The sequence below is a fragment of the Falco peregrinus genome, chromosome 2 (genome assembly GCF_023634155.1).
Source record: "Falco peregrinus isolate bFalPer1 chromosome 2, bFalPer1.pri, whole genome shotgun sequence".
NCBI lineage: Eukaryota > Metazoa > Chordata > Aves > Falconiformes > Falconidae > Falco > Falco peregrinus.
Window position 1 is genome coordinate 23466048 of NC_073722.1, and position 26559 is coordinate 23492606.

The window sequence follows — 26559 nt, forward strand, 5'->3', positions numbered from 1 at the left end:
GCTGCCGCCGCCGTCCTCGGCCGGGCGGGGCCGGGGCCGGGGCCGGGGCGGGGCGGGGCGGGGCGGGGAGGGGCGGAGCGGGCGGCGGGGGTGCGCCAGCCCGTGGCTCTGCGCGGCGGGGGGGGCGGCGGGGCCGCCGGCTGCGGGCGGTGGCGGCGGCGGCGGCTGAAGGGCAACGGCGGCGATGGGCGCTGTGGGGTGAGTGACCGGGCGGGGGGCGGGGTGGGGGGGGGCGGAGAGGCGGTGCTGGGGGGCGCTGGGGGGGCAGTACTGGGGCACTGGGGGCACGGGGGGGGCAATACTGGGGTACTAGGGGTACTGGGGGGGCAATACTGGGGCGCTGGGAGGCGAGGGGGCACTGCTGAGGAGCTGTGAGGGGCAGCATTGGGGTTCTGGGGGGCAATACTGGCGCACTGGGGGCACGGGGGGTCAGTATTTGGGGGCAGGGCGGCAGTGCTGGGGATGCTGGGGGGGCTCTTGGGGGAAGGAGGTGAGACTCTGGGGGTGCTGGGGCAGGAGATGTAGTGATGAGGGGCACTGGGGAGCAGTGCTGGAGCAAGGCGGGGGCAGGGGAGCAGTACTGGGGGGCAGTGGGGGGCAGAAGGGTAGTACTGGAGGGGGAGGAGGGCAGTACTGGGGCACTGGAGGAAAGCGGGGGGGACAGGAGGGCACTACGGGGGGCACTGGGGGCAGGAGAGTAGTACTGGGGGCACTGCAGTGGGCAGGAGAGCAGTGCTGGGGGGCCAGGAGATGAAGCTGTGGGTGCACTGGGGCAGGAGATGCAGTGATGGGGGGCACCGGGAGGGCAGTACTGGGGCTCTGGGTGTACCGGGGAGGCGGTACGGGGGGCACTGGGAGGAGCAGGAGGGCAGAGCTGGGGAAGACCCCAGTGCCCCTCCAGCGCCCTGGGGAGGAAGGGCAGAGGCAGGTGATGGAGGGCAAACGCATGGGTGAGGACCCTGCAGGGGGGAGCTGGAGCCCCGGGGGGGTGGGTGCCCCCCACAACAGGAGCACCCCAACCCACCCTGCCGAGGGTCCCTGTCCCCGCTGCAGGGGAGCGGACGGGGGCAGCTGGCGGGGTCTGTAGTGCCAGAGGGACTGGGCTGGGGGGCTGTGGGGCAGGGAGGGGACACACTGCGAGGGCACTGGGGCTGGTGTGCCGCTGGAAAGAGGGCTCCCTTGTCTGGGAGGACATGGGCCGGCCGGCGGGAGCCGTGAGCTGGAGCAGGGGAGGGGAAGAGCACCCGGGATCCTTTTGCTGCGATGCTGCGTGCCGTGGCAGCGGAGAGGGATGCAGGCGTCTTTGTAGGGAGAGCAGCGCCGAACAGAGCTGCCGCCGAGAAGCCGAGCAGGCCCCTGGTGCTGATGTTGTCATCTGTGTCTCTGTTGTGTATTATTTCCAGCTGATTAGTAAAGATGGAAAGAGGGAGAGGAGGAGGAGGAGGAAGGAACCTGGGAGGCTCTGGCCTGCACAGGAGCATTTATTCCCAGTCCCAGCAGCAGTACCATTACCCGGCCTCCTCCCAGGGGGGCTGCATGGAGATCCAGGAGCTGGCCTCCAAGAGGGTGGACATCCAGAAAAAGCGATTTTATCTGGATGTGAAACAGAGCTCCCGAGGCCGCTTCCTGAAGATCGCCGAGGTTTGGATAGGAAGAGGCAGGCAGGACAACATCAGGAAAAGCAAGCTGACCCTCTCCTTGTCCGTGGCTGCCGAGCTGAAGGACTGCCTGGGGGACTTCATCGAGCACTATGCCCACTTGGGCCTGAAAGGCGGCCATGGTCACCGGCACGAGCACAGCAATGGCAAAGAGCAGCATCCCCGGAGGCGACAGCAGCACCCGCCGCCTTCGCCTCCGGTGTCTGTCGGCTCCGAAGAGCACCCTCACAGCGTCCTCAAAACGGAGTACATCGAGAGGGACAACAGAAAGTATTACCTGGACCTGAAGGAGAATCAGCGAGGGCGTTTCTTGCGGATTAGACAAACCATGAGTAGGGGACCTGGCATGATGGGTTATTTTGGTCACAGCCTGGGACAGGAGCAGACGATCGTCCTTCCAGCGCAAGGGATGATTGAGTTCAGGGATGCTTTGGTCCAGCTGATTGAAGAATATGGCGAGGGGGACATAGAGGATCGCCGGGGGGGAGGCGATGAGCCCCCGGAGCTCCCTGAGGGCACCTCCTTCCGAGTGGACAACAAGCGCTTCTACTTCGACGTGGGATCCAACAGGTACGGCATTTTCCTGAAGGTAAGTGAGGTGAGGCCGCCCTACCGTAACACCATCACGGTTCCATACAAAGCATGGACACGGTTTGGGGAAAATTTTATCAAGTACGAAGAAGAGATGAGGAGAATTTACAACAGCCATAAAGAAAAAAGAATGGATGCCAGAGGGGACAGTGGTGAAGAGCAAGAGGGTCTTGAATAGAGTGCATTGGACTGGCCACCTGGCAAAATAAACAAAACAAAACAAAACAAGCAGAAATTGGTGAGAGGGACTGACCTATAGTAATTTCAAGTTGCCCCATTTTTTTGTAAAGTCCTTTTCTGGTAGTTCTTGCTAACTCCAGTATGTAATGTTATAGGAGTCTGGTTATCACGTTAAATTACGCCCAAAACATCTCCGTATGTCTTTTGAAAGTACCAACCTCCCGAGTCCGTATGAGTCAGCTGCTTCGAGTGTTGAAGACTATGGAAGTACGCTTATCAGCACAAAAAAAGTCCGGCACTCTGACCTTTAAATAGTCTAGATAAGGCTTGTGTTGCACTTCAATGTGATACAAAAAAAAACAACCCCAAAACACCAAACCCAAACCTTATGCTGGAATGTATCCGTTTCTGCTTATGACAGGTTTTCCGGGACTGAATTCTGCCTGTACTCGGTCAAAAGGCTGAGCAGCATAGCTGTAGGGCATTAACGACAAAAGTCAGCTTCATGTGAATTGCTGGTATGCATATGAGGAGAGGTAGAGGTTTCAAAATTGGCATCTGCTGGTTATTGGGTTGGAAATGATAGTCTGTATGGGTAAAACCTCGATAACTGGTCAGACCTTAGTAGTGTGCTGGTGAAGTGTGGAAGACGTGTTACTCGTTTTGTAGTTTTGTGCTGACCAAATAACCCCAGTATCCCAGGATAGCGAAGCTCTACTCGAGTGCTAAGCTTTCTGAATTAGTGGCAATGAATAATAACCCACTCCTCATCTACATGTTCTGCCCATGCGAGGCTGCTGATTTTTTTATTTTTAATGCATTTGTCCAAAATTTCAAAATGTATTTTTGTTTTAAGCGTGGTTATGGGTTCCAGCAGCGGGTGGCTGTGGAGCGGGTATTTGGAGGTGGAGGGACCGCTGTGACTGGGGTGCCCAACTTCTCTCCCAAACTTGAGATTAATGCAGTTGTGATGTTACCCGTGCAAGGAAAACACCCGGGTGTTTTATTCCTGCCGATGCGAGAAAGACCTTGGGGGGTTTGGTGCACCACTGGATTCGTATCGAAAGGCATCCCTCTCATGTTTACCCATAGTGCGTTTTGGAAGCCATGGTTAACGCCATGTCGGGTTTTCTGTTGTGTTGATTTTACAGGTGTTGTTGTTAGGAGGTAATATCCGTGCTCCGCCATCGCCCCCTTCCCACCCACCCAGCGCTGGGGCTGCCATCAAGCAATTCGACCTAATCACCCACCACCAGGTTTCAGTGTTGTCCCGCTGACGTCTCTGTAATGTAAATTTTACATCTCGTGATATAAACTCTCTGCCTGGAGGGAAAATGTGTACAATTACCTGTTTGGGAGGTTGATGAAAGGTTTTGAAAATTCTTTGTTGTTTCTTAAAACATGAGTACTTATAACCTAAGGGGCTTTTCCAGCCTTTGGGCGACCAGCTCCTTCCCCTCCAAAACCAGTGGGAGTTTGATTGAGCTCCAAGTACTCCCAGTAATGTGTTGCCCACCTTTACGAATTTTTTTGAAGTAGGCTTTACTGTGTCTAACCAGATATTTATAATTGTTTGAATTGTTTTTTTCAAGAGTGGCCTAATGCACGTGGACCAGCTATTTCTCCATGCAACCAGTACACGTTTTCCTTTTTTAATTTTAATTATTGAGAAACATATTTATCTCCAACCAGACCATTCATTGCTCTTAGCCTGGACCCACCTGCATGGCCATGCTCACTCCGAATGCTATTACCTGTTAATGTCTTTAACCATAACAAGAAAAGTTGGGGAGGCAGGGTTGGGAACCAAGAGGATAATCTGGACTTTAGTTTGGGTACTAAAACTAGTTGATCTGTTTTAACTTAAAAAAAATAAATAAAAAAAAAAAAAATAAAAGCTTGCACCAAAGTCACCAAAGAACCTTTAGGAAAATGTTACGGTTGTGACAAGAAGTAAGAAAGTTAATTTCACTGTTTTAGGTGATTCCCCCTTTAGGTAAAACCACACATAGCAGTTAGAGCAACCAAGCCTTTGGCTTAGTGTCAAAAACTTCCATCCATTTCTGCGTAGATCACTCTTTCAGGTACTTTTTCAACTCTCGGAGAGATGTTCTCACTCCACCACTTGAACAGCTAGCGGACCGTGATGAATCAGCTGGGGGTTAGGTGGAGTACTGGTTCATCGTCGCTCTTAGGGCTTTGGTCCCAATGGTTTTAACAGGTCAATTAAAAAAAACACCAAAACCACCGTTAAAATAACTCTGCATCCTATTACTGGTGTGAAACCAGAGTTTAATGAATGAGTCCTTGATGCGTACGTTAGCGTATCGCTGACTGCTGCTTCCCGTCACAGTGCCTGAAGTAAAAAATTAACTTTTATTCCAACAAACCGGAGCTATGAATGTACAAACTTTTTATGCTCTCCTTCCTGTTTCTACGTGGCATTCCTCCCCTACGAGCTTGACATCTCCCTGTCCCAGCCTGCCTTTGCTTCAAGGGATCATAAAAGCTCCTACGTTGGAATTAACCCGAGTGACCGCATGTGTTGTAAGCGATCATGCCTTCCCAGTGTTCCTGTAGCGTTGGTGAGGAAAATACTTGCGATGGGCAAATCGATTGGAAGGGATATTTTCTTCACTGTTTTAAAAGAAAAAAAAGATGTGAAATGGCTTTCCTTATTGCTGAACATTTTTTTGAAAAACCCTTTGTCTTTTGTTAATTAATTGGCCTTCCGATGGCATTAGTTTATTGTAAATATCACCCAGGAATTCAGCGTCTGCTGGCTGCCGGGTTGGGCGCGGTTCTGGCATGCAGGTATTCCATAGGATCCACTAATGCATTTACTCCCCCGGCACGGGATGCACCTTAGTATCCAAAACTGGATCAGGATCTTCACGTTCATAGCCCATCACCCATGGGTAAACCACTAGCCACGCGGGTTTCCACCAGGATGGAAAGCGCCGATGTTTGCAGATGTTGTTGTTGGAGGGTAATACAGACTCACTCGAAATGTAGCAATGCAAGACTTTAAAGGTGATATTTGGAAACGGGTTCCTTGTTATTTTTGGCAGTGCGTCTTCAGCTTCCGAGGACGGCGATACTGTGGGCTGCTCACATGCAGAAAGGCCCATGGAGATGCTCAGGAGCACCAAATCCCTAATGCATCTTAAGTGTTTGTTCCTGATGCCCTGAAACTGCCATGTCCCTTAAACTTGAGAAAACACAAAGCTTATTTGCACTAGAAAGAACGGCCAAAAACAATCCTTGGGAGGACAGGGTGAAGAGCACCAGTCTGAACCTCTTTTTCTCATGAGAGAATTTCCTGTTCAAGCCCTCACCTCTGTTTCAAAATTGTATGGTCCCGGCAGAAAGTCTGTCAGTTCAATAACTAAATTGTAATGCACTTTATATTGTGTAAATAATACTAGGAGCACATTTCTGCTCCCGCTCTGGTAAGGGGATGCTTTGGTAACGTAGTCTAATGCTGAAAGAAGCCGTCTCCTGCATGCATGTGTCTGTTAGAGACCTATCGTACTTGCTCGGTCCAGCTCCACTCGTATGTTAGAGGAGGACAGGCACTATATTGAGGATCCTCTCAAACCACCAGGAGTGGGATGATTTCTCTTTTTTTAAGTTTTTAAGCGATTTGCAGAGCTGCTGAGCATCCTCAGCTCCGCTGTCGCTGCAGCTCCTCGCCCCTTCTGCAAATTGGCCCCCCGGCGTTGCTGCTTTTCACGTATAGTCTTGATAAAGCTGAGTCCAGCAGCTTCTTCGTACTTGCCTTTCCCCGCTGCTGGCACAGAAGCTGGGACAATCCCTAAAAAGCTTATCCTGGGTGGAAGGGGCTGCGGGGGCTTCCCCTGCCTTGCACCTGGTGGGGGGTTGCATTGAGTGCAGCCTGTCCAGCCAGCTTTCTTGGCAAAGCACAGAGACAGGGGCGTGCTAACGAAGGATCGGGAAGTGTTCTGCACTGGTGCGGTGAGGGTCACCCACCGGGTGTTCCGGAGGGGATGGCAAAAACCTGCTGTCGCGGGTTCATCGCGTCGAGTCTGGATGACAGACTTTACCCAGCAAGAAGCTGCAGTGGTTATTGGTAATCTACTCGTCGTCGTAAGTGTTTCTTATCTGTATCCAATATATACAAGTTCATATTCACATATAGGCATTAATATATTTATGTGAGTATAATGTAGCCTGTAGTAGTTCGTAGTAAAACAATCTTATTTATCTGAAGTACACAGTCTAAAGAGGGGCCAGTTTTCTCCTACTACCAGTCTGGATAAACGCGTTATTTCACAGAGAGATGGTTGCATGCTGTTTGTCACGGCCCTTGTAAGATTTCTGCGTCTAAGCGCTCTCATCCCTTAGGTTTTCGGCAAAGCTGCAAGGGAATATGTAGTCAGAAGAAGGCAGAACTCTTCCTTGGAGGCATCCTTGAGGTGAGGTGAGAGCTGTAAGGAAGAGGCAGCTGCAGGTACTGCTGGCCACATCGTGTTTCAATGCCATTTTACAACCCCTGCCTTTGCAAATCTCTAGTACCATGTTCATAAAATTCCAAGCAGAAGTATTAAAAACCCCTCCGTTATGCAAAAAAAAAAAAAAAAAAAAAAAAGCAAGCAATTACCAAAATTAATGTCAACACACTTTCTTTTCTGCTAAAGGTGTCTTAGTCTAATGATTGCATCGTTTTTCCCCCTCCCATGGCCTATTGAAGTGACCTAAACTCACAAGGAAGGGAGTTAGTAGTGGTTAGGAGCCTACCGCTTGCTTGTCTTGCAGCCCTTTTAATCAAACATGGTAATTTTTATAGCAGAAAAAGGTTTATTATTGTGTTTCTATTGGGCAGATTTTGCACCAGGTCAAAAATTAATTAGTAAGTGCTTTTAGTTCCATGGCATTCCTACTTTTGCTGTACATACAGTATATATATATTTAATTTATAAAATAATTATTCAGGAAGAATATGCCTTCTGTTTAATTTTTTGTGCTGCTTCCTCCACAATTAAGATGCCCTGTATTTTTCATGACTTGACGTATTGTGATGTCTAAAATTCACCTTTCCCCTCCTACCCCTCCATTCCTTTCAAGAAAAAGTTGTATTTGAAATAAGGAGTTTATCCAAGTAAGAGTGGGAATAAAGGCTACCCTTGACGTAAGCTACTTGCATAAACCGGGGCGAGGCTGTCACCCCATGGCCTCTGCTGAACCAAATCGTCCCTCCGGCGCTGATCCCGCCGGTGTGAATGGTGGTATTGGGGAGCAAAGCTTGTCCGGCATATCGGAGATTGCTTGGGAGAGAGTGATACGTCCCCATAGATACCCAGCAGGCTGGGACCACGGACCTTGTCCCCTTGATGGGCGTGTTGGGGATGGCTTGAGGTGGCAGCAGGTTTAAGCTGGCCTCGTACCTGCAGATGATGCCTTATACGTGTTGTTTCCCGGCTGTAGGGCATAGTCTCCACTGGGCAGTGGGTCTTTCATCTTTACATTATTAATGCTAGCATCGTGATGTCTTCTGTTGAGCCCTCTGTCCTTTCCCTTCCATCTGGAGTCGTTAAAATTTCATTGTGTAGATGCAAAAGCAAGCAAATTTGAGCACCTGGAGAAACAAGATTCACCCGTTGGGCTTTTTTCTTCTGGGTAGCAGTGGAACCCGTGCAGGACCGTGGCTTGTGGAGAGGGTCTCGGTCGCCCTCCGCATCCTACACGTGTGCAGTTCGTGATCGCTGAGCCCGTCAGTGTTGCAAAATCACGGCTGTAAACATTCGGGGGTGATCCGGTCTTGCCTAAAACCGGCTGAATTCTGTCATGGCCACAGGAAAAAAGCCCCGGCTAGGGGCCAAGGTGCTTCTGGAGTTGCGTGTTTTGGAAAAAGCTAAAGCCAAATCTTTTGCCGCTCTGTTTCTCCAAAATCTGCAGAAACTTTCATGGGCTGACACCAATTTTTCTTCCTAATATTTTGTCACACCTGTGTTCATTTTCCCACCTGTACCTCCATAAAGGCAGCAGTATTTTAAACCATTGAGGTAAAATAAAACATCAGGAACTCCTGATAGATGATGTAGATTAAAAATAGGTTTTCCAGAAATGTCAAAGCATAAATTGAGGTTTCAGAAGACGGATGTTGTTTTGGCATTGCTGTGATGATGTAATTAGATCATTCCTTCCACATGCTGAGGCATTATCAAAAATGTGAACCCACAGCCTTGGGGTTCTCTTATATACATGAACTTCTGTAAAGGCGTACGCTGGATGTGTACCTTCTGGCCTTTTCATGCTTGTTGGACGTGTTCCGTGTTTGTACTGTATCCAGAGGTACTGGCCTAGCCTTGAGGTGCCTGGTCACCACCCCAATAAAACCATCAGTAATGGTTTGCTGATTCATCTTCCTAATTTGATAGGCTACCTCAAAATGCTTGGGGTGACGTATGGAAATTGCTAGTTCTGTGCAGAGTAGCCACTGTAAATAAAAAAAAAAAGACATATTCCATCTTTTAGGTGTTTCAGACCCATCCTAGGTACTAGTATTCATCAGGGCAGGGTAGTGGCTCCTGCCTTGGAATTGTTGGTTGGTGATGCAGCCAGTCGGATGGGTTTCTTAACTGCCGGGGGGGAGATCCATTCCAGAGGCAGAAGGAGTTTGTGTCTAGCTGTTTTTTCATCTTGATCATTTGCCACACAGATTAATTGGAGGAAAAGATTGCCCTTTGTGTGGGTTGCTGGAAGACGACTAAAGCTAAGGCTCTCTGCCCAGCCCTACTAAGCACAGGGCTGAGATAACATCTGTGAATTTATATGTGACGCAAAAATTAAAATAGAGAGAAGGGAGAGAGGAATATTAAATATACATATATGCATATACATACTAAAACTTGTAATTTCCCCCCCTGCTTCTAACAGGTCCTTCCCTCCTGAAAAGTTAAAATGTTAGCTGTTGTCTTTTCTGTTTTCCATGTTGGAGATGTTCAACATGCAATATGAGCAGGGAGACAGATTTCACAAGCAATATCAATGCACTCTGCTATTAACGTTAAATCTTTACACTACAAATCGCGTGCAATAGAATCTGCATTTCAAAACAGCAGAGAGTATGTGAGATAAAATACACGGGTTAACCTCAGGCTCTTACAAGTATTCCCATCTGGTCGTTGTTCTGAGCACATGTTGTTGGCACGATGCGGAGGGAGAGGGGGAGTAAGAGCAGAGATAAAGTGCTTCCCACCGAGGCAGAGGAATGAAAAGGCAGGAGGGGGTGGAGGGAAGCGGGGACAAGGTTCGTGCTCCAGGGAATCTGGAAGCATGATGTTGGTGTTGTCTGTGGTAGGAGGAATAGGTGGCACCATCAGCGCTGGAGTCCTGCGGAGCTGGGGAAGGAGGCAGAGAGCCTGGATCCTAACGCTCCTCTTGGCAGCCAGGGTAGGTCTCTTTGGCTGGTTCTCCTCCCCCTTTGGGGCACATCTGTCCAGCAGTGGCACACTCTGTAAGCGCTGAATCTTGCCGACAGACCCGTCGGGGCCAAGTGAGACCGACAGATGGAGTTACTGCTTTTGCAGCTTGCTTTTCAATACTCAATTGGCTTGGCTCTTAATGTGCTGGGAGCTTGCCCAGGAATACCTGCAGAAGCTTAGGGGAGTGTACAAGCGTTGGTGGCCTGTAAAGTTTGCCAATGCCATCCCAATTTATGGATGCTTGCATGAGTTTCTCACCGGAGCCTTGCTCTGCACGCTGCTCTGCCTGCCTCCTGCTCCAGGAACTAGCCAGGGCTGTTTGACAGAGGGTTATGATCAATGGGGCAGCTGCTCTTTGCCATCGCAAAAGAAAGGTGTTGGTGAAGGTTGGAGGGGATCAGAGGGCAGGAAAGCAGCTTTCAAAAAACAGACTCTGTGCCTGTCTTTGCAAAGGGGTTTGTGTAATTTTGAACAAGACTCTTTGCAGATGATCACCACTTGTATTGCCTTTGTTTTCCCGGGCACTGGCGTTGGTACTCTGAGGTCTGATGTGGAGAAGCAGTCGGTGTTAACAGCTGTTGAAAGCTTGTGCCTTGAACGAGTGAAGTGCTGTAATAATTGCGAGGACTCTGGAAAAGCTGTCAGTATCTCAAGCTGGGCCTCCTGATAATGGAGACTGGATCACTTTGGCTTTATTCTGCCTTTGCCTATGTTCCCTACAGATAAAACGGTGTGAATGATACCTCCCTACCTCAAAGGGGTGTGAAAAAGACAAGTTCATTTGGAGTTAAGAGTTTTGGTGACGATCTGGTAGTGATCAGTACTGATGATCTCCAAAAACAAAACAAGAAGAAATCTGGTGTGAAACATACTGAGTAGATACGTGTGCAGTGTTTGGAAGGTACACGTAGGTACGGCTTGGACTGTGTACAGACTGATGAATGAAAAAGAAACCTATATGCTGGAGGAGGAGGGAAAGCTGTAAGAGATTGCGTAATTAAGCTGTCTATGCATATGTCTGAAGCAGTTGGAATTAAGGTTACTCAGATAATCCTTAGTTCTGGCACTTCCTGACCTTCGATTGCTCGCTTTTCCAACTTTTTTTTCTCCGCTGTTGCATATGAAGTTGTATCAGTGTACTGTTCGATAACACCGGGTTGTTGTTCAATAGATTTGGGTTTTCAATCCTGAATGGAGTCTCACAAGCCTTGCAAGAACTCCTCCACCTCCAACTTCCCTTCCAAGAAGGAGGAAAGACCAAAGAAGTCTTAAGGGCGAGGAGGACAGGAGGACATTGTAGGTGTGGTATTACAGGAGACCGGGCAGGGACCCCAGGAGAACACCAGGCGCAGTCCCCCGTTCACAGCTGGGACTAGCTAAACCTGGTCCGCTCCTCACACTGGGTTTCAGCTGGGCTGGCGTTCTGTAGTCTGCAGAAAGTTACAAAGGAGTAACCTACCTGATTCTAAACTTAAATTTCCAAGTACGAGGGTGCCTCTAATGATACATTTCAGGGTCCACACAGCAAAAAGCATCTATATCTTTCCCAAGTTGAACAACATGGAAAAAAATCTGTTTGTTTACATCTCCAGTGATGGATATTCCCTCCTTCCCCAAGCTGTTTCAGTGGCTCACCCTGCCTACTCTCAGACACTTTTCCTGGTGTCCAGCCCCTGCATCCCTTGCTTCCATCTATTGTTTTTTGCCTTACAGGCCATGCTCTCAAGAGGAGTCATGGAAACAGTTTGTTCCCTTCCTTGCTGCAGCTCTTTTACATAATTAAAGATGGTTGTCAAGTCTCTTCTGCATCCTTTTCTAAGCAAATACAAAGCTTTCCACCATGGGTAGTTTTTAGCCCTCATCATGTTCTTGTTGCTTTCTGATGAGTCTGTCTTTTTCTTGAATCCAGAATTACAGAATCCAAAATCGGGAGAGGTATTTTCACTGTGATTTTACCAGCTTCAGGTGGAAGAATTGCAAATGGTACAAGGGTTTCTGGGTTTTTTGGAACCTTTGCATACTTGCTGCCTCCAGACCAGTTTGTAACTCTGTGTCCTCCCAGGTCCTCTTTGGCAGAGCTACTGCCAAGGCAGTCATTCCTCACTCTCTGTCTGTACTGTAGTTCTTGCCCTTCTGTAATAGTTTTAGAAAATCCAGACTATTAAAATACACATTTTCCACACATTTTTCAGTAAAAATCTTTTCTATATGTGATGGGGTGGCAGAACACAATCTATCATTCATGCCTCTGCTTATTTCTGAATGGGACGTAGAAAAAGTGTCCCATCAACAGGCATTCTCCTAAACATTAAATATTCTCCTAAATACTAAATATTATGACACTTTCCCCGTCTTCACAATAGAAGCAGCAGCTCCAGCACTAACAAGATACCTGTTTAAACACAACCGTAAAGAATGCATCTAGTGACATTATAAGCTCCTTGTGCCAATTTGTTTGGAAATACAGGCTTTCCTCTGTGTTCCCACATCTCCAGGGATTGTTAGAGAAAAGTGTATTTCCATCACACAATAATGTGAATAGTCACCAAAATATTTACGTGGACTTTGCTAGCTTTAACTAGCCTTCCTCTCTGCTCATGCTGCCTCTCCTGCTTCTTCTCCTACCATCGTCATCTGTGCTCATGCTCCATCTTCCCCTCCTCTGAAATCTGTGGGCTCATGATTTTCCGCAGCATTAGTTTGGCATTGCTGTTACTTGTCTCTTACAAATTGGGATCTCAAAGCAAAACTGACCAGCACTCGAATTTCAGCTTTTCACAATCTTTCAGTAAAACACTCCACAGAAGAGCTCATTCTGTTTTGAACGGAGTCAGAGCATCAGGTCATTATCAGGACCTGGGGGAAAAAAAACCACCCAAGTAAGCAAGACATTCAGCATTGGCATTCAGCCCCAGGTGGTTCTGTCTTCCACAGGGACGTCCTTCCATCCTCCAGAGAAGTTCCAAGCTCCTCTGTTGATTTCCTGGGTGGAGAGCTGCACGTTATGTGGCTCAGAAAGCCTTCCAGCTACCCTGCCTTAATGTGCTTGTGTCACCATCTCCTTCCTGGTTGTGCTGCAAGCAGTGCCCACCCAGCCATGCCAGATAACTGCTTCAAGAAGTCTGTTTGTTGGTTGGTTTTTTTTTTCCAGCTCCCAGAAGCTTTGGCTGCACTGAAAGTTAATTGGATTTTCCTTAGTAACATTTTTATTGCGAGGAGAGCTGACAGTGTTGTGTAGGTATAACTACAGAGAAGTTCCCCCTGTTCGTGCAGGTTCTCACACTGCTCTATAATCACTCGACACGTATAGCCGAGCACTTTCCAGAAGTGCATTTAAGTGTATGACTAACATCTGTCAAGCAGCAGTTGCTCTTTCTTTCTTACCCCCTCTTCCTAGGGGAAAAGCTGAATGTGTCAATGCAGTCCTGGTATTTTTAACATAAATTAATTATCCCCGCTGTTCTGCATTACCACTGTAAAGGGTGAGCTGAAGCACGCCGTGTGCTGAGAGCAGCAGACCCTGATGGCTTCACAGCACAGGAGCAAACCTGAGGGCTCACGGTGGACAAAGTCTGGCATTTGCATCACTTCCACCGCTTCCGTCGGTAACTGGTGTTGAACAGGAGCTCTTTTGTCTCTGGAAGTTCCCCTTCAACTGCTGCTGTTTTGCAAATGGTCATTTTTGCTTGGAGCGTAGCGTGAAGGAGTTGGCTGTGCTGCTGGGCGGTTGGGAACTACCTGGTGTGAAAAGACTGTCTCTCCTCTGGGAAACTTGCAGGGGGAACCTAAAGCCCAGAGACAGCACGTAGGTTCAGGCAGAGGAGAGGTGGCGGAGTGGTACCCCAATTCAATGAAACTCAGTATGCAGCCGACAGATGTCTTTCTGTTTGGGATGCATTCACGATAGTTGCTTTTGCTTTCCTTCCAGATTTTTGAACACGCCCAAGATCTTTATAGCACTGGTCGGAACAGATATTTGCAAGGGAACTGAGCTGCCTCCGTCTCTTTGCTGAGATGCCAGTAAACTCTGGAAAGAGTTTATTGGGCTGGTGCCACTTTTAAAAGAGATTTTCCCATCCCAGCTAGGCATCGCAGCAGGGATGAGCAGGGGCTGTTGACAGCCAAGAACAGAGGGCAAGGCTTTGATTCAGTTCTTTGCAGTAGTGTTTATCCTAGATCCTCTAACGTAGTGCATGCCGAATGCTTTTCTTCTCTCTTCACCTTTCCTGGCAGGATTCTAGTGTGCCTGTGCCTAGCAATTAGTCCTCCAATCCAGGAGGGATTTTGGAGCAGACAGCTGTGTTTCTCTGAGCTCCAATGCTTTTGCAAATTCACAATGGTAAATATCAGGGGAAGAACTAAGCCCAAGGGCCAGCCCTAAAACTTTGTTTGACTAAACCATTTATGGGTTTCTAGCTTCTAAAAGCTCTCTGACAAGGGGGTTCTATCAGCTGGTGTCAATTTAACGTGTCTGTCTCCTGTTCCACCCCCAATCATGAAAAATTATTTACTTTTAAGTCCTTTGAAGCTGTAGTGTTGATGCGATCACTCTCCTTCCTGTCTGAGATATAAAAGGTTTTGTTGGACCCTTCCCAAAGGTTGTGTGCACATCACTGTAGTTAGTGGTGAAGTTTTTTTAATTTAAGCATTTTTAATAATCCACCCCCACCCCCCCCACCCCCCATCCTGGTAACATTAGGGATAGTTTTTTGGCTCAAACACTTATAAAGCTGGGAATAGGTACTGTTTCAGAAGGTGAACCAAACCTTGTGCCTTTTATCTCAGAGCGTATCCTTTAAACTGGCATCTTATTTCTTGCTCTTCTGGTTGCAAAACATCGAGGTCACTAAAGCAGCATGGGTAGCAACCCCTGTTGATGTTTATGTGATTCAGTGTATAGGGCCATTTTCCTCTGGTTTTGCTCACAGGGCCCACTGCTGGTTGTGCCATTCCTTTTGCCAGTTTGACCACTAAGAGTATTTATTGTTCTGGTTCATGTCTCGTGGGCATCCTGGCTGAAGAGCCCTAAATAGGGTTTTTCCTCAGAAGTTCACCACCTTTTTTAAGCACTTGCTTATGAACCTCTCTGGAAATGTTGTGCAAAGCCCAGACGTGCCTCGGTTCCCTCCATCCCCGTGCATTTGCTAACTGCTGCAGCCGATGTAGGACAAAAAGATGCGTAGCTAGTTATATTTCTCCCAGGCAGTCCTTTTCCTCTGTGTCTATTTTGGTACACTTTGGCCTTAACCATTGCAGGGACAAAAGGCATCCTGTTCTGCAGCTCTCATCTGCTTCTGCAGCCGTTGCGTGGTTGGTGGGGCTCTAGGAGATGTTAACTAGGTTGAGGCAGGTTCACGTGGGGCTTGAGGTGATACTGCAGCAAAGGAGTAGTTATTTAACCATACAGCTGTTCATTCCCTCTCTGATCGTTCTCACGTCGAGTACCTGGGGCAGATTTGATGATGTGCGTGTCGTAGGCCTGCTGCTTCCTCCCCACGGCTAGTGTGCAACACCTCGCTTGTAGACAACGTATGACAGCTTCCCCGGGGATGAGCTTTACTGTGTCTGCTACAAGTATTGCTCTGAGCTTGGGCTCTTGCTTCTCACCGCAACTCGATGCTCTGCCTGGATCCTTTGTTATACCTAACCTTAATTTTGTTTCTTTGAACACAAAAGTAGGCTGCAGTCTGGAAGTGTGCATCTTGAGCTAAACATTGCCAGGATTTCATCCTCCCCAGGACATTTAGATGAGTTGCACAATAATTAGGAGTTGCCTTTTTTCTGCAATGCGTAACAGCAAGGTGCTTCCACATCAGTTTGGGAGTCGACCCAAGGGTTTGATGTGGGTTAGTAAATTCAAGTATGTGGGATGACCATACCCACAGCTAAGTAGCAACCAAGATGTTAAGATAAGAGCTGTACCTCTGCCAGCTCTCCCATCTACTTGCTTACAGTCCTGCGCTGGCTCCGGTTGCTGCAGTGGGTGGCGATGCAGGGGGCCACCAGGACCAGGGACCATCAGAGCCCACACATGGGACCTGGGTCACAGTGGCAACAGAGACCTGAACTAGTCAAGGGACCACTGCCCACACGTTGTATATCACAGTATAACTACAAAGGGAAGGTGTAAACAGCTTTATTCTGGGTACCGCAGGACCCAACCTATTGTAATCTTCCTTTTTTTGCCTCATGGGACTTCTCACTCTTGCCTGGTGCTTAAGGCAGCTGCTCTGGAGAGTGTGTGGATGTTTCTGTCCTGGGATCGGCGTGTGCCAGCGTGCAGTCTGCATGTAAGCTTGCTGCATCCCAGCCCCTGTGCTCGGTAACAGCATTTTCTGCTTACGCCAGCACAGTCATCCCTCAGTGCTGTCGGGGTGAGCCTTTCAGTTAACAAGTGATAAGTTCCTTTTAGCTATCTTATTAAAAAAAAAAGAAGGCGGCGGCAAAGGAGGGAGGTGCTAGAGTCACCTGATGAACCTTTTCGTGGATGCTGCCATTTTTTTAACTGTGGGTTATCTTGGTGAAGGCATATTACAGACCCTTTTATTTTAAAACCAGCTTAAAACGGTCAGTTTATTTGGAAGTGCGTGTTTTGTGCTGACATGTGTGCATCCCCAAGCAAACCCACAATCCAGAGCGTAAGGCAGAGGTGGTGTCCATTTACTCCCCCCTGCAGCAGCAACCTGCAGTTTAACCTGTTGCTTTTCTCACCTCTTAGGAGACACCCTCTAAAGTACGGATAACCTCTCTAAACATGCTTATCCCTTCTCAGACAACCCGCAGCCACACAAGGTTTCAACAGCAGCCCATGGTTTCTGAAAGCTTCTTGCCATTTCCGAGACGATCTAAGAATGGGAAGGCACTGCAACTGCAAACCTGGCAAAGATGCAGTCGCTTTTGCTGGCTAACCTGTAAAGGAAAAGATGTCACCCCCAAAGTGTTTCTGCAAGCTCCGCAAAAGAGGAACAGAAACATAAAGGAGCAAGCTCTTGAGGCAGGAGCCAAAAGGTAAGAGTGAAGACTGAGCCATAGCTTGGACTTTGCAGGCTGTTTTGGAGAGCACGGCAGCTCTCTGGGGTGGCCTGGTCTGCCACCCCTGTTGCTCATCTCTGAACCTCCTCCTGAGCTAGGCTCTGAAGTGCCCTCCTCAGAGAGGTGCAGCCTTCTCAGCCCCTCTGTGCCACAGGAGGAGAAAAGCACCACCTGGAAGATCCTTTTAACTTCCTCACCTTCTCAGGCTCTCCACAAAGTGAAGTTCATCCTCCTCCTCCATCCTGCAGCCCTTCAGCTGTTGCAATAAGCCCTAGAGGTGCTCTCTCTGCTTGCTCAAAATCTACGCCGACCTCTTCCTTTCGGCGAGGCTGAAGATGCTGTGCAAAAAGCAAACAAGCGAGAAGCTAAGGCATGGGTATTTTTCACTTGCCTCAGCCTAAACACCAGCCTCCTCCAGGCTTTCAGTCTTCCAAGAGCTTCCCACCTTTCTAGCCAAGCAGTTTGTTTTCTAGAAGAAGAAAAACTGTGGTAGTTTTGTGGTAGCAATATCTGGATTCCTCTTTTACTAGTGAAGGTATTTTCTCCCTCTCCTTTGAATTTCATATCAAAGCAGATACTAATGTGAAATAAGAGTTGTAATATCAGGAAAGGGGAGATGACAACAGAGCATTCCTCTGCACAGGGCTTGATGCAATTTGAAGCTGCTTGTAGAAGACTGGCTGGAAGGTAAACTGATTTGGCCTAAAAAAAGCTGGTGCTGTTAAACTTTGTTAGTGATTCTTCAGTAGATGGTCCAAAATAGCTTTTTCGTGACCTGTGACCTCTAGGAAAGATAACTGTATTTTTTATCTGCGATTGAATGTGCAATTCGTGCTGGCAGAAGGGCAGAAACTTTGGTTCTTTAGAAACCATCTCAGGATGGCACTTACTGTCAAAAACATTGCATGGAAACTTAAAGAAAACAAATGAAAAATCACACATCTGAATCAACACCAGGCAAGCGTTTGCAGAGCGTTGTGGCTGAGCTAGCCAACCACGCTGAATTCTGGTTATACACGAGTTGTAATCCACCTTTCTGCCTTCATGGCCATGCAAAACTTCTGATAAACATGTGTGTACCCTGAGAAGGGGTTGCAATTAGACGAGCCAGGAGCTCCTGTGTTTGCAGCATCCTGCTTTGTACCTAGGCTCGATCCATTGACTGCGGAGGTGTCACCCTGCGCTCCCCCCCCAAGCAAAAGCAGTCCCCTCTGATCTTCCCGTGTCGTGTCTGTGCTGCAACTCCCATGCAAGGTGGTAGGGGTGCATTTCAAGGGCAGTACTTGGTCATCAGCTGTTGTCTAGGATGCTGTGACTTTTGGTACAGCAGGAACAAAAAGATTTCTGGTTGAATTTCTAATCAGGAGATTGTTTTCTGCCAAGCTCCCCACCCCCACTGCCATTTCAACTGTACGTTATTCTCTTTTTCTTTCCACTGGTCCTGTTACGCGCCGCTCAACAGCTGCTGCATTTAATCCCAGAAGCTGTAGTTGGTAGCGAGCAAAGTGATCTCCATATAACCTCTATCTTACTCGTAAGTGTGCATTATGAAGCTTAACCGATGGTAATAAAATGTTTTGCTTTCAACATGCGGTCCCAGTGGTCCAATGTTCCCTTCTTCAGGCACCATCATTACAGCAGGGCGATGAATTGGAGTTATTCTGCTACCCTGCAGGAACGTGCTTCATAAAGCTGGACGCAGGCATCATCGACGTCTAGCGACGCGTGTGGATACCCAGCAAGAAGAGATGGAGGACACCGAGCAGAGCGTTTTTTGCAGCGGCGAGTTGGTGGTGCTGGCATCCCCAGGTAGGAGCAGCAGCTGTGGGCACAAGGTCCCTGTGAATAAATTTGTCATGTACACACTGCTCCCCTGGATGCATTTGCTCTTTGATGAAGATCGTATCTTGATGGTCAAGGAAAAACTGCTGCAACGGGAGGACTGCCAGAGGTGCTTGGTGTCTTGCTCAGCTGTGACTCAACTGTGCAGGTTCACGTCTCCATGAGATAGTCTTGCAGTGCAGTCTTGTCTTAGAGCCTCTTCAGGGACTACGGTGGTATGTGAGGGAGCAGAAACAGATTGCATGCCTGCTTCTTGGGGTATTTTTCCATTCCTTTCACAACTGTTCTGCAGGTTCATGGTTTTATACATGGCTTTTTCTTTCCTGCATACAAAAATGGGCATTTTTATGTCATCCTGAACGATGGATATTTTTGTGCGGGGCTGGGGGAGAAGATGCTTCTCCTCCACCTTTAAGTAACTATGCAAAGTGCAGAAAGTCTGCATCTGGAATTTCATTTTGGTTTGCACATCATTGGTGCTTTTATTGACAGCATCTTTTCACGTATAAATAATTTAAAGGTTGTATGATTTTCCTTCTCTAAACTGAAAGCATGAATTTCAAAGCAGGGATCTCCAAGCTTCATTTCTGTGATACGGTGGGTTGCATTAGCCCTACAGCTGGGATTTGTTGAACAAGACATGGTTCCCTATGCTTGAAGTTTATAGGGTTTAGTTTCAAAGCGGAATTTCCGAGGCAGAGTGCCCCCAGACCGGTAGCAGTACATATCTGAATATATAGCTTTTTCAGGCAACAATAACACAGCCTGTTTCTGGAGATTGCCATTTTGTAAACAAGCTTCTTCTTGAGCAGCACAGCTAGGACTACAAAAGATGGATGATTATTTCTTCCCAGAATCAGTCTTCTGCTGCAGGATCTGTTTTTTGTTGCGATAATTAGCATAGAATTAAAAATGGCCCCGCATCTTCAGTTCACATGATGACTCTGATACCGAGCGATCTGGGATCATGTTTTACTCGGCAAGAGGCTGTGTCTGCGAATCGCTTTATTTACCACTGGAAATCAGCATTTAATTGTGGCTCACAGATATCTGCAGGCTTCGACGCAGCAAAAGCCTCCGCCTCCAAAAATAAAACGTTGCTTCTAATAAACTTTCAAATGAGTTGTTTTTTTGGAGACTGGACAAGTTGCCAAGAATATTTAGGTGAAAGTCTAGCACGCTGGCTGAAGCAGGATTTTACAAATACCTTTAGAACCCAGAGCGCAGGCTGAAGGTGGGGTCACAGGCTAGCACGCAGCCTTTTCTCCCAGAAAACCTGTAATAGCTTTTCTTTTTAAAAGTTTCCACAGGATTGCCAGTCCAGGTGGAGGCAGAATTGCAATGAGTCTCCGACGTGGCCAATAGTGTGTCTTTAGGACCAACTAAAGCAGCAAAAGCACAACATGATGTGTAAATTTCCTTGTGAGAACAGTGCAGGGAATTACTGTGCGATTTGATGCAGCATTCTAGCATTGGATTTATTACCCACTTCCAAATCATCTGCCAAAAACCCTTACTATTGGAAGAACATGTTATGAAAAGACCTGGAAAATGAGCAGGTTTGGTACGGCAGTTTGCAGGCTGGTAAATCATCAGTACATGCAAAGTTTCGGTTGAGATCAACGGTACTTAAACCAAATGTTATTCCAGGATCTACATATAGCACATGGTGATATATACCAGTCTTGCAAGATCAGGCTTGAATACGGTCCTGCAAGATGCCTCTTTGCCTAGCGTAATGCTCAACGATTGCTTTTGATCCCGCAAGACTCCACCATCACTTATGATAAAGCCGTGGCGTGCAGGCTGGCACACTTCTCCCTGTCACACTTGCTCTCCTTTGCTGATGGACTCGCTGGGTGGCAGGGCCATGGCCACATACACGTGCGTGTGTACTTTCCCCAGACCTTGCTGGCTTTGGCAACGAGACTGGATATATCACTTTAGCACTTTTTTGTATCTGGATTGTGGACTGAGATGGTTGTGTTTCCCCACCGTACGCCTGCCCTCCTCACTGCGGGGCACCACCAACCTCATGCTGTCCTTTTCCAGCTCCCACATCTTTTCCAGGCTCCTTTCTTTTCACTTGTATGTCTGCAAAAGTGGATCTACATCTGTAGCCCCTGGATGCCTGACCTTGCTTTTTGCTAGTTTAAATACAGGTCTTTGTGGCAGTAGTGGAAATAAGTGATTTGGGTTTGTAACTCTACCCCCCTCCCCAGGTATTAGTGTTACCTGCTTCTGAAAAACCATCTGCTTGCTCCCTGGTTAGGAAGATGTCTGCGGCTGTACCTGAAGCACCACCCAACGTACCCTGCCAACCCCAGCAAGTCAATACTTTTTAAAAGAGCTTTCCCTGTAACAAAGCTTTGTGCCCGGCTCAGACCCACCAGATACCGGACAGCCAGCTGTTGCCTTGTACGACACCTGCAAGAGTTGACAGTGATGCAGGCAAGGCCTGGGGAGTCACTTAATGCTATTCAGTGTCCTTTTTTTTGGGGTGCTTGCTGAAACATAGTGAGAATTGAAGGTCTGGTTTCCCATTTTTCATTTGCTGGTTTTGTTTTGGGAGACACACACACACACACACACCCCCCGTTTTTGCAAGCACTGAGCTCCTGTGGTGAGGGGACAGCGAGCACTGCTTGCAAGGAGCCGCTTCCAGCCTGGGGCGAGGACTGGGATCAGCGCAGACCTTAACGGGGAGGTTTCCTGCACTGTTTCCAGTGAGCACTTGTTGCTTTTCCAGCATGAGTATAAAAGCAGGGTTGGGCTTGCAGCTCGACACGAGGGAACAAAAAAGCAGCTGTCAGCAGCTGGAATGGGCAGCGGGGCAGTCAGTGGGAAGCGCATGTTTAAAGAAAGAAAGGGGAAGTGCCTGATGTCCGTGGGGCTGAATCCTCCTTTTCCAGCCTTTTTCCAGGAGCATGCTGATCCAAAGTCCTTCTCTGGAGCCTTTTCCTTCATGAAAACAAAGATGGGACATTAGTAATGTCAATGTTTACTAGACTGCCTTCACTGTCTTATTCTTGCATTAATTGTCCTTGGACTGGTAGGGTGGTTAAGAGAAAAAAGCCAGCTTAATGCATAGTCGGAAAGCTTAAAAAAAAATAATAAAAGCAAACCACAAATAGATAGGTAAATAGGCTAGCTGTAAGATAGCGTGTAAAAGGAGGCAGCCTGCGGCGTGACTCCTCTGTAAAGTGCATGATAAGCGTCGGCCAAAGCTTGTTGCAGACACGGGGCAGGGTTGCTTTTGCTAGACTTTGAGTATCCTAGTTGCAAAGACTCGTAAATGTTCCGAGAGACTCTTGGTTTTGGGGTGGTTTATTTTTTTTTCTGTAAGCTGTGGCCACTTGCTTTCTGAATGGGTTTGTAGTGATGGAGTTGATGGAGCTGTTCTGTATAGTAACCTAAAAGGTGTCAGTCGTTTGCTCTCGTATGTGTTCACAAGCTGAGCTGTAGCATTATGCATCTCTCTGCGATGGTGTGATTTGAAGCACTCTTGGTGTGGCATGTGCAGTTGCAGTGCTGTCTGTTTTTAATTTCACCCTTAACTATACCCCCACGTTCTACCCGTGTTTCGGACACTGAACCAAACCGACTTTGAAACTAGCACTTTAAGTACTAGTAGTCACTTTGCTTCTGACTCGATTGAGCACTGCACTTTTGTAAGTACTGTTAGCACTGAGTTTTGAACAGTTTATTTTCCTCAGTCTATTTAGCCTCTTCAGCGTGGTGTTAATTACTTAGGGGCCATCAGAAGATAATTTCGAGGTGTATGTGACCAATGTCTGGTGCCTGACTTCCATTACATATCCTTTAGCGATTTTATAAATCCGGGTACTAAACCCATCCAAGCTTATTTTACACAACAGAATGAACATCTAAATCACTGATGTCCAGGCAGACGTGGTGTTGTAAACTTCGAGGTCATCCAGAGACCCAAGTGCATGGCTTTTAGAAACACCAAAGATACAGAAGTCTCAAAAAGGGATCAGGATGGTGCAAGATTGTCTGATTTACACTTGGAATTGAACGGACCACAGGATGCAATGCAGACCTGGAGTGAGAAGCGTAGGGCAGACTCTCTTGTCTTCGGTAGGAGACCCCCAGTCTGCGTTTGCAGGGTGAGTCCATGGGACAGCGGAGTTAAAACCAGTCTGAGATGCTGGTATCAATAAAGACTGCGCTCAAGCCATTGCAATAAAAGCCATCATTGTGCCTGTACTGAAAGTGCTGTTGAGATTGATTGTGGGCTTAAACTACAAAAGATATTTTTAAGTAAAAAGACTTAGAGATGATTTAGAAGATGGAGCATAATAACCCTGGGGTTTGCTGTTGAATTTGAGAAGCAGAGTTAGGAGTCGGTCAGGTCTCGTGTTAGGAGGCAATTCAGATGCACATCGCTATTCTTGTTAAATTCCTGTGGTATTTCAGTACGGCTGGTCAGGGACCAGAGCTCCCTTGCCAGCAAGAAATCAGTAGGGTAGAGTTTGTAGTAAACATAGTCATAAATCTCTAGGATTTGAAATGGGAGTGATGATCCCTGGGATGCAGAATAATCTGGGTTTTGATGTCCTGAACCATCCACTCTCAATCAACCGATGGTGTTGCGCTTCTTTAAAAGCCCTCGTGGGTTTTCCGTAGTAGCAAGTAAATCGTGGTGGTCATGAGGGTGCTGCGTTTCCTTCACACTGGGGTATCCGCACTTGGGAATCCTGCTCATCCTCATTGACGAGCCAATAGTCAATCCAAGTCCTCTGGCAATACTCCTCGGTGGGAGTTTCTCCCCGGTGACACTTGATGGATAAACCCCGCCATTACAGCATGATCAGTTTGAATGGAGAGGAGTGAATTAGGTCTTCTCCTTCACTGCTAGCAAGCAGACATGCTGGAAATAACCTTCAGCAGCAACAACAAAAAAGTGTCTTGGGTTTGCTTGTTGCAGCGGGTAAAGTGTTTTTCCTGACCAGCTCCAGTTTTGGTGGCTGGTTTTGCTTGGGTTCGGTTCAAGCATCCTTCTTCAGTGGGTTCGTTCGGGTATTCAGTGGGAACTGAAGGTAGTTAAAATACATGAACCTTGAGCAGCCCAAGGTATTATGCTCTTATATCCTTGATCGTTGGATTTAAAAATGGAAATGTAAATAGAATCCAGAACTTTTTCTTTTTTTTTTCTTGTTTCTCCCCCCAGCTAAAATTACCCTGCAAATCTAGCTTTAAAGATATAGCACCTGGCGATGTTGCTGCTGTATCTGAGCCCCCCAGAACGATAGCAGCTGAGGGGACAGCCTCTTCAGAAGGTACCTCGGTGACTGAGAGCCTACACTCCACTTGCTGTCACGAGGATATAGGTGTACCCCTCAGAAAATTCACACACCCCCAGCGAGCTCACCGTTCTCCTTGAGTCCTTGGAAATTAAGCTCGTTGAGAAAGGGGGATTTGGAACAAATCTTTTTTCTTCTCTCTCTTTTTTTTTTATTATTTTTATTTTCCCGCACAGGTGTAGTTTTTGCTCTTTTGAGTTGGCATCTTGTCCTTCAGGAAGGTAAAAGTAAGTGTTTTCTCCTGCACGGCACACGTGAGGCCTGAATGCAAAGCCTAGCACAGCACCTCTGGCTTTGGAAGGACCTTTTAGGCAGAAAAAAGCTCTTGTAGGGATTTTTAGTTGTTTGGATTTTAAGATAGCTCATGGGAAGCGCATTGTAATGGCACACAGGTGATGTTTTATCGACCTTTTCTTTTTCTCCAAGGGAAACATTTTAATTTGCCGTGATAGTTTAGAGTTTGTTTCCTTGAAAGTCTTTTTGGACCCATGCAAATGCCCTTGAAATGAGTCAAGTTTATCAAAATAAATTGTGCATTGCAGGAAGCAGTCTCAAAATGCGCACACACCCATGCACCTATCCGCGTGTACGTGCATGTGTGTGTGTGTGTATACATATGGATAGTTATCTTATTTCCCCAACTCTTCCTCTTTTTTTGAGGGGTTGGTTTGTTTTTTGAGTTTGTTTCCCCCGCTATCCCCCCAGGATATTAACCAAAAGGTGTTTTAAAGTCATGGCATGAAAACTCCTAAATGTAAATCTGAGTACCTTGTGATGCTAATTAACAGGTTTATCTAAAACTTTATGTGATGCTTACTATTTTTCTTAGAAAGTTTTGTTTAATGTTAGATCATTGTTCTGAAGGATGTTGGTCCTACTGGCATTAAACTAATGGAAATAAAATGCATGTGTTACAAGTGTAGAAACGGTGAAGAATTAAGTGTGAACTTACTGTACGATACTGATTCTGTTTTCAAACAATCTGTTTTGCTGTTCAGTAGTTGACATATGGAAATGCCAATGTACTGTAATTTAGCACTTTTCCAATGGACCCTGTTCTCACTATGCCTGAGGGAGGAAGCGGGTTTTGCTGGGGGCTGTCTGAACTCAACCTCTGAACCCTTTTTTGCGTGTTTCAGCACCAGAATTGGCCAGGGGGGAACTCAAATTTGAGGTTTGCTCATTGGTTCGGTGGCTGGCATGGGGCAGAAGGGCGGTGGCTCTCCATTTCCCTGTCCAAACCAGGACGATTTGGGTGAAGACCTCGCTGTGGGTGGATGGACTGGCAGCAATCCTGATCCACCAGCGCATCTGCCTGGGAGCCAGGCTAGGGATGGGCTGTCTGAGCTTGGGTGGGACGGACATGATCTGCAAAGCAGCCAAAGCAATCTGCGGGCCCTGAAATTAAAAGGCAGAAGGGTTAAACTACTGGCCACCTCCCTCCAGCCCAAAGCCTCCTTTCCTAGTGTTAACAGGGTGCAAAGTGTTACTTGTCATGTACTGTACTGAAAGGGTTAATTGATCAGTGACTGTATTGTACTGTATGAAAACTCATGAATTGCCTTGTATTGTTTCTAATGGACTGTACCATGTCCCCCCACCGCCCATTCCCAACCCATCCCCGGGTTTTCCAAATGACGCATGTTATCAGTTAGGTCCTCCAAACTCTCTGGTGCTAACTCTTCCGTATCCGATGGTGCTTCTGCGGATGCTAACTGACGACATGCCGAAACAGAGCTTGAAGTTCACGTCTTTCTTGTCTGTATCAAGTCGACACACACACACACACACACATGCTCACGAAAAAGAAATAATGATAAACTTGAATTTGTTTCAAAGCATCATTGACAATCTAATGTTTTCTATGTCTGCTTTTATTTGGGATGGCTTTTCTAGAAAGCAGCACGCCAGCACCTTCGCACCAGGAGGGGATTTCGCCCTGTTCCTTCGGCATCCGAGGTGAGCTGCTCCCTTGCTGCCTTGGTAGGTTCAGCCCCGGGAGGTCGGTCCATCAGGAGCCAGTCAGGAAGAGGAGGTGCAGGTGCCTTCAAAGATACCCAACCCTAAAAAGCAACTGGCATCCCCGTGACCATCTCGGAGGGGATGAACCTGCCCCTTGCTTTGTGGCTTTTTATGAGAATGGAGGCAGAAAATTGGAGTCAAAGGGCAGCTGGAGCTCCCAAAGGCACCTCCATCTCCTCCCAGCATCACCCATCTCTGCTGGCAGAGGAGCCACCTCCCAAGCCTGAGGTTTTGCAGGTGACACCACCTCGGATGGCGTGGACAGACCCATACCCTCCCAAACCCCCTCCTGCCCCCACGCGAGCTGCTTTTTGGACAAAATAAAATCTGACTATATTTTATATCGATTTGAAAACAAAGTCTGATATTTACCCCTGTTCTCAACTGAATTTGCATATTGTTGTTTGCCACGATATTTGTTCTGTCTTAAAATAAATTTGCTTACTTGTGTAGTCTTAA

General features: G+C 47.4%; 1 protein-coding gene across 3 annotated transcripts; it reads left to right on the forward strand.

Annotated features, from left to right (window-relative positions):
- Window positions 1–83: 83 nt before the first annotated feature.
- On the forward strand, window positions 84–26559 carry PURG (purine rich element binding protein G). 3 transcript variants are annotated; one of them, XM_055795202.1, is made up of 2 exons: window positions 84–198; window positions 1404–26559. In XM_055795202.1, exon 2 carries the CDS (start codon window positions 1417–1419, stop codon window positions 2425–2427), a length of 1011 nt encoding a protein of 336 aa, XP_055651177.1. In that variant the 5' UTR covers window positions 84–198; window positions 1404–1416; the 3' UTR covers window positions 2428–26559. The 3 variants fall into 3 exon arrangements, with proteins under 3 accessions (XP_055651177.1, XP_013159303.1, XP_013159305.1); XM_013303849.3 differs by lacking the exon at window positions 84–198 and having other exon boundaries at window positions 1160–2247; window positions 3581–26559; XM_013303851.3 differs by lacking the exon at window positions 84–198 and having other exon boundaries at window positions 1162–2228; window positions 3581–3716.

Excerpts from the sequence above, each read along its gene's own strand:
- PURG (XM_055795202.1), top strand. The coding sequence starts at position 1,417 with ATGGAAAGAGGGAGAGGAGGAGGAGGAGGAAGGAACCTGGGAGGCTCT.